This window comes from Carassius carassius, chromosome 37 (assembly GCF_963082965.1).
Source record: "Carassius carassius chromosome 37, fCarCar2.1, whole genome shotgun sequence".
Lineage (NCBI taxonomy): Eukaryota > Metazoa > Chordata > Actinopteri > Cypriniformes > Cyprinidae > Carassius > Carassius carassius.
In genome coordinates this window covers 26,900,889-26,909,202 of record NC_081791.1, presented here as the reverse complement: position 1 = coordinate 26,909,202, position 8,314 = coordinate 26,900,889, and the positions used below count along the sequence as shown (strand labels likewise).

Here is an 8,314-nt window from a genome sequence, read left to right as displayed (position 1 = left end):
ATGATGATGAAGATGGATGTACAAGACTTTGTGTGGACTCACAAGACAAGAGCTGGCTGAACCTGTCATTGAGACATCTGATGCAAGTCAGCATCATATAGAAGAAGAAGCAGCTCTTCTCTGAGATGAGCTGAACCTCAGATGCTCAAACAGAAAGACAGCATAGGAGATTCCCAGCAGACCAGACAGAACCAGACGAACCAGAGCCTCGGTGAAGCCACAGTGATCCACACAAACTGAAAGAGAAGAGAGTTATTCATAAACATCTTCTGTGCCATAAAATATCTTCGGCTTTGTAAAAACAGAAGATGTGGCAGGAAGTGTCATGTAGTGCACCTTCCTGTCGTGGGCAGATCGTGGGCCATTTGGCATTCCTAAAACATACAGAAGTGCTGAAAAAATGACTTTTTATAAAACATAATTTGGATTTTCTGTTTATTTCTGAATAATGGCTTAATGTTGGCGAGACATACGCCCTGATTGAACTTTCTCCATTTGACTGTACATTTTTTAGCACCCCTAGAACTACTGGCCGGGGTGGACTTGCATGTGTTTTTAAGAAGGGATTTAAATGCTGTCTTTAGTCAAAAGTGAATTATCAGAGCTTTAAGGTTCAAGTGATGATGTATGATGGCTGGAAATCTGTTCTGTCTGTGTTGGTCTACAGATCACCGAAATATAACAAGGATTTCATTCAGCAGTTTTCAGAGTTTTTTTTATCACAAATTATTCCAAATTGTGATAGCATTTTAATTCTTGTGGACTTCAATACTCATGTCTAAATTCCTATTTGTAATGTTGATGTTTTAAATAATGGTCTGTCTGATCAAATGCCTGTAATTTTTAATGTTATTATGCCATGCAAACCAGTTTTGCCAGTCAGGTATGTTTTGTTCTCATCTTATTACATCATCCATGGCTGTAGAATTTTCTGAGGTATATAATTCCTCTTCATTTGTCATTGTGATTGAGTCCCCTTCTCCTTCTGTGGGCCCAGATGAGCTGTTGATTTTTGTTGAATTCTGTTTGCTCTGAAATCTTAGATGTAGTGGCCCCATATAAAGTTAGGAAACCTAAACTTAATCCAACTCCATGGTTTAACAGCTATACTTGTTCTCTGAGACAGGAATGCAGGAAGGCTGAACTGAAATGTAGAAAGGATAAGCTACAGGTTCCACTTCAATTTATGAGGCAGTGTTTTTCAGACAACGAGGCTGCTGTGAGAACTGCAAGGCAAAATTATTTCTCGAGTGTCATTGCACAGAAATACAATGCCCCTGCAGCCCTTTTTTCAACAATTAATAGACTTCTTAATTTAACTGCATGTTCTACCTTGACCCCCTCACTGGAGGTATGTGAAATGTTTCAGACATTTTTTGTGGAAAAAGTAGAAAAGATTAGAACTAGTATACCTACATCTTCAGTTGAGTCTGTGATGTCACCAGCTTGTGTAAGGAGTTTTTAGCTCTTTGAGCAGGTGTCTCTTTCACAAGTTATTGACATCATTATGCATTTGAAGTCTACATCTGTTGGTTGCGATGTGGTTCCGTTACGTCTTCTTATGGAGAGGGTTGATGTTGTTGGGCGGAGTATCACTTCTATTGTTAATAGTAGTCTTCATAATGGAGTTGTTCCAACAGGCCTTAAGCAGGCGGGTATTCAGCCACTGCTTAAAAAGCCTAATTTAGACCCGCTAGAACTGATGAATTATTGGCCCATCTCAAAACTACCATGCCTATCAAAGATTTTAGAGTAGGTGGTTTATTCCCAGTTGATGTCACTTTTAAGTAGTATGAGATCTTAGACAAATTCCAGTCTGGTTTTAGAGCAGGTCACAGCACAGAGTCTGCACTTTTTAGAGTTGTTAATGACCTCCGTATAATCAGAGATGCAGGTAACGTGGTAGCTCTAATTTTATTGGACTTAAGTGCAGCTTTTGATGCAATAGAGCAAGTGATTCTTATAAAGCGGTTATCCCATTTAATTGGAATTAGTGGGATGTTTTTAGAGTGGTTCAAGTCTTATCTGTCAAATAGATAATTTTCTGTAAAGTATGGTAACTTTGTTTCAACTGCAGTGCCTGTTACTTGTGGGGTCCCTCAGGGTTCAGTTATTGGCCCTATTTTATTTTCCTTGTATAAGTTGCCCCTGGGCTAAATTTTTTATAAATACGGCATGTCTTACCATTTGTATGCAGATGATACACAGATCTATTTACCTATAAGAGGGGGAGAGAATAATGTCTAGATGATGTTAAGTGCTGGATGACTCAAAATCTGCTTCAGTTGAACCAGAGTAAGACTGGGATTATGTTTGGCCCTGCCAGAGGATGTTTTTGATATGTCCACATATTTGGGTTCAGTGGCCATGACCCAATAAGGAATTTAGGTGTGGTGTTTGACCCAGAGCTGAAATTTGACAAGCAGATTAATGCTGTAGTAAAGAGTTGTTTTTTCAAGATTAGATCTATTGCAGTACATGGGTTGGCCCCTGCTTACGTGTCTGAGCTCATTGCTGTTCATGAAGCACCTAGGTTTCTAAGATCCAATAATATGTAACTGCTTACTGTCCCTCGTACTCATTTAAAGTCAAAAGGGGATCAGGCCTTTGCTGTTGCGGGGCCGAGGCTCTGGAACAGTCTTCCTCAGGAACTTAAAGAGGTCACATCTTTAAATGCTTTTAAAATTGAAGTCAATAAATACTTATTGTCTTTAGCCTTTGAGAGGGTGGGTTAGTTTTTGTTGTTGATAGGATGTGTCTTGTTTTAAGTTGTGTGTTTTAATTAAGTGTTTTTTTTTGTTGTTTTTTTTGATTGTACAGCACTTTGGTCTGCAGGTGCAGTTGTGAAGTACTCTATAAATAAAGTGAATGAATAGAATGAATGATATTGATCAAGGCCTGTAGGCCAACATGTCTATACACTGGGGGTCTTCTTATAGTCACACTTTTTGCACATGTGGTAAGCTGTAATCTTCTGATTGGTCAGTTTGATTGTCTCACATTATGTTTAAAGTCACATGGTCAAGGAAGAGATAAAAGAAGTCTGTAACTGTTGCTCTGTCTCTTTTTCTTTGCTGACTCATTCCTTTGCTGGAGCTCTCTTCTTTGGGCCTTGCCCTCTCTCCCTCTTTTTCTCCCTCTCTCTATCTCCCCCTCTCTCTTTCTCTCTCAGGTAATATTTTACATACATGTTGGGTACAATTAACTATATGTTTTACCATCCTTCATCTATTTTGTAACCAATTCAAGTGTAACCGTAACAAAATATTGTTATTAAACCATTTCAATTATTTATTATGTGCTAACTAGTCTTGATTCAGTATTAGATTTGAAATGCTACTTATTGCAATAAAATATAGTCACTTAATAGCAACGCTCTCCCACATATTTAGCTATTGTAACTGTGCTTATTTCCATCATTGGTATAAGTGGCAGTGGGTGGTAACAGACTAGAAATGTACAGTTTTATACCCCCGTACGTATCCACGTATTATCATACTCTGATATTGAATGTACGTGCTGTTTTTAATGTTTTTTTTTTATTTTATTTTTTTATAATACACCATTCTTTAACCCAAACTGAATAATTAAATACAAGTTCAAATAGGTAGGGTGGATTGGGGTAATGTGGGACACTTTTTGCAATTCTTTGCAACAAAAGCGTGTGTCATGCAAATTGTAAAGGTAAAAACACTTCATAACAGAAATAAGTCCTTGGCAGTAATGGACTCATCATGGTCCAGGATCCCATCGTCTAGTCTACATTTTGAATCTGGATCTTAAAACATATAATATTGCTGCATTATAATCCCAAGAAATAATCAAATTACATGTATGGAATTTCACTTTCTCAATGCACATTTCATCAATTGAATAACATAGTATATTTGACTGTCCCACGTTAGTCAAAACATGCTGTCCCACTCTAGAAACATCCTTTTCTAAAGTTAGGTGACAAAAATAGCTTAAAATAGAAAATGTTCTTAACACATTTTAACAAAATTATTGCAAAATGTATAAATGCATCACACATAATTTGATAACAATTTAGAAAATTGTTTTATTAAAAACATATTTATGACCTTTGAATGAATTTACTTCCTGTTTGATGATTTTAATGGTCACATATCTGACATAATTTCCAGAAAGTCCATTTCAGTAACTTGACATTTCTGCTTGAATTCAACACCAGTCATGTTTACTTTAAAACTGTTAAGGGAGAGAGAAATGCCTTGAACCTTAGGTGTCCTACATTACACTAATCTCTATATATTTTTGATTCTTCATTTTCTTTTCTGACATCTCGTTAATTATTAATTGTTAATTACTTATCCTATTCTGTGCTTTTAAGCACTTCTTGTGTTAAATCATGTTTATTATTGTGTCCATCAAAAGTGTGCTGTCATTTTAATTGAACCTGAGCGTCACATGCAAAAACTGACTAAACCAGTTTACATGTCACTTTTATCCAAAGCGACTTACAAATTAGGAAAGGAAGACAAAGGAAGCAATCTAAACAACAAAAGAGCAATGATATATAAGTGCTATAACAAGTCTCAGTTAGTTTAAACACAGTACACGCAAGGACTTTAAAATAATAAAATAAATAAAACAGATAGAATATAATTTTTATTTTAAGAATAGAATTAGAATAGTGAGTGCTAAAGTTAGAGGGTCAACTAAAGATGGAGGAGATGTGTTTTTAGCTGATTCTTGAAGATGGCTAAGTTTCTGCTCCAGTTGTATACAATCATTGTTATGCAAATAAGATTAGCCGTAGTCTGCAGTGGAAATGCGCTAAAACTGGCCAAACCCGTAATACATTATACAGTGGCAGTCAAATCTTGCCAGTATTAGAGTGAAGTGTTGTTACATCAAGTGACAGACCAAACAAAACACCGCTGTTTCAAGATGTGTCTCTTCACTTTCATAATCTGTATTGTCATCTCCGTTAAGTAAAGCATTTTAACGTTATACACAAAGTGATGTGTGTTTGTCAAACATAACGGCACTTTAAAACAAGAGAAACGTTACCCAGCACTTAACTAAATAAATCTTCATTTCTTCAGGTGCTGTGAGTGATAATGTGATAGTAAAGGTGAGAAGAGGAGAAAACTTTTCCCTCTTCGTGAGATCATCTGAACTGAAGATTGTGAGTCGTTTAACAGCGAGAAGAAACGGGACTCAAGAGATATTTCGCTTCTGTTCCTCTGAAGAGCGAAATCATGGCTGCAAACCAATCAACTCTTCAAGAATATCACCCCAGATTGATAAAGAGATTGTTTCTGTAACTGTTACTGATGTCAACACCAGCGACGAAGGAGTTTACGATGTTGAAGTTATCGATGACACAAACTACAGTATCCGACAGAAGTTTACAGTTTCATTGATCGGTTAGTGTTTTACTATCTTACTCCTAGAAAATACTGGGTGAAGGTGTAAACATATTTACATTTAGCAGACACTTATCAAAGCGTCTTAGTTAGATCTGAGGAACTGAGTATTCTGGACAGACAGGGAAGAGTTAACTGTTCCTGGCTGCTGATGAATGAACAACTTCTCAGGAATGCTGAATCCCTGACAGATGACAGTATTTAAAACAACGGGAACTTGATTTGGATAGTATCGATGAATGGACGTGATATTCTGTCGTAGAGAACCAGAAGAGTTCGTGTTCTGTTTAATTGCTCGTATCTTCTGTCTGTGTGTATCTGTGTCCTTCTTTGGGACAGCGACTCTGTGCACTCCTTCTTTTGTGTGTGTGTGTGTGTGTGTGTGTGTGGCGGGGAGAACATCAGACAAACTCATGCTCATGTGCTCATCATGTTAGTGTAAGTTTCTGCCTACGAGCTTTCTCTCGATATCACTGTTAACAAATAGTCTAACCAGTGGTAATTAGATTAGATTCAACTTTATTGTCATTGCAGATGTAAGAACAGCCTATGTGTTTGTTGGTCTGTGACTGACCTCTGCTGGCAGGATGGAGATAAGACACCAATTTTATTAGTTGTTATTTTCCGTTTTTTCCTCCAGTAAAAACAATAAATATCATACCAGGGCTGTATGTAATTATTTTTTTTTTTTGCATATAACACTGGGGATACAGACACTGAATGTTTTTACTTTAATGTTCTGTGCAGGACACAAAAAATCCAAACAATGCGGTTTTCAGACAAACATTTTCTTTATTTGAAAAGAAGGCCAAAAGGTATTTTAAAAAATACAGTACATGTAGTATTGTAAAGCTGTACTTGCAGGGCTGCAATATATATGTATAAAGGACATGTAAATGAGATTCTGTGAAGCATCTGTGAAATATAAAGTGCATGGCCAAACTCTGTCCAAAACATTTCTTATTTTTAATTCACATATTTATGTTTATGCTGTTGATCAACATAAAAACAAACTATCAAGCTAAGAATACTCAAGTCAATCTTTTTCTAGGTTTCTTATAAGTCATTGTTGTTTACAGATTCAGAATCAGTGACACTATTGAGCTGAAAAGCTATCTTGTGCTCTGTGTCCATTGTGTCTATATTAATGACCCATATCTACATCCGATTTGGAAGATATCCAGCTATTTACTTTATTTCTGGACCCAGAGTAAATAGGCAAGATGTCAATTCATACAAGTGGGGGAAAAGCCGTGTACGCTCAACCTGCTCATGAGACTGAATAATAAGATTTGTTTGGCAAAAAAGAATGTGTGTAGTAATGTACAACAGAGAAAATGTTAACTGAGGTGTGGTTACTTGGTCCGTGTATATTTTGGTCATTTGATTTTCTATTTAAAAATAAATAAAGATAAATGAGAAACGGTTTGATTTTCGTTTTGTTTAAGAAACGGAAAACGAAAATTTAGCTGCATTTTTCGTATTTTTGTTTGTGGGTAAAAAATGAGATTATGCTTTAATATTTGTTTGAATGTGTGGGCGGCGCTGAAACGCCCCTTTCATCCCTTCTGTACTGCACCGACAAGCGGCAACCGCAAGCTCAGTTCATTTTCACTAGAAGAGAAGCGGCAGACAGCAGAGCATATTAATCCCGCGGATTCTTTGCTAGTGGTGCTTGCAAGCTTTATATATATATATATATATATATATATATATACATTTTTTGACCAAACAGAAATTAATTTATTCAATGACATTTGAATTTTACTGTAGGCCTATATGATCTACAATGACATGAAATATGCGGATTTTTAGCCTACTAATTTTATTCTATACCTATTTAAGAAAAACCTCACAAGTAGCCTATGTTTTCATTTGCTATTACAAACAACAGCAACTGAAGCTTTATCTTGTAGTGTAGTCTGCTGCACTTCTCTGATCGGCGGATCCCGATCCACACCTTCCATCCCGAATACAGGGGAAAGAGCTTCAGCTCCGTCAGTTTGGATCGTAAAACACCCTAAATAACATGCACGAAAACCTTACAAAACTCAACACGATGTGCTTTCTGCCATCTCGGTCTACATTAACTTCTTTCTGAAACGTCAGAAATGAACCAGGCTCATGCATCAGACGAACCATGTCTAGCTGGACATGTCTACTTTTAAAATAATCCATTTAAATAGAAAAATAATAATAATAATTTTATATTTAGGCCTATGTAATTCAAATGAAACCAACGAGAGGTGCAGTGTTTCCCGTCTGAACTCATTATCTGTAATGATGTCACACCATCACTATATTCATACTGTCATCTACAGAATTCGTGAATTCAGTTCATAATTCTAAGTAGCCTATAGCCTATAATTAAAACATTTAAAGTAGACTAATTATGGGGAAAACTTAACTTATTTTAATATAAATTTTATTATAAATGTGGGGTTGGGTTTTTCCTATTTTATTTTTTTTTATGAATGGCCTAGAATAAAATAAATAAAAATTAAAATAATTAAAATAATAAAGTTGTTAAGTCTGCTTTGTCAATAACATGCAGCAGCTGGAAAATTATAATATTATTTTTTATTTTATTATTAATTTAATTAATTAATTAATTAATTAATTATTATTATTTTATCTTGCAAGCACCACTAGCAAAGAATCCGCGGGATTAATATGCTCTGCTGTCTGCCGCTTCTCTTCTAGTGAAAATGAACTGAGCTTGCGGTTGCCGCTTGTCGGTGCAGTACAGAAGGTATGAAAGGGGCGTTTCAGCGCCGCCCACACATTCAAACAAATATTAAAGCATAATCTCATTTTTTACCCACAAACGAAAAAACGAAAATCAAACCGTTTCTCATTTATCTTTATTTATTTTTAAATAGAAAATCAAATGACCAAAAGAAACACGGACCTCATTAACA

General features: G+C 35.9%; 2 protein-coding genes across 3 annotated transcripts in view; one reads left to right on the top strand and one right to left on the bottom strand.

Annotated features, from left to right (window-relative positions):
• The window catches only part of ctnnbl1 (catenin, beta like 1), a 196,092-nt gene that overhangs the window by 156,090 nt on the left and 31,688 nt on the right, over nucleotides 1–8,314 (top strand). The gene's annotated exons all lie outside the window — the stretch shown is intronic.
• The window catches only part of LOC132118545 (uncharacterized), a 35,745-nt gene continuing 27,431 nt past the window's right edge, over nucleotides 1–8,314 (bottom strand). Inside the window, exon 5 of one of the 2 annotated variants that reach the window (XM_059528460.1) lies at nucleotides 1–236. In XM_059528460.1, the coding sequence (XP_059384443.1) occupies nucleotides 94–236 (143 nt within the window). In that variant the 3' untranslated portion in view covers nucleotides 1–93. The remainder of the gene's footprint in view (nucleotides 237–8,314) is intronic. The other variant, XM_059528458.1, reaches the window with a different exon arrangement.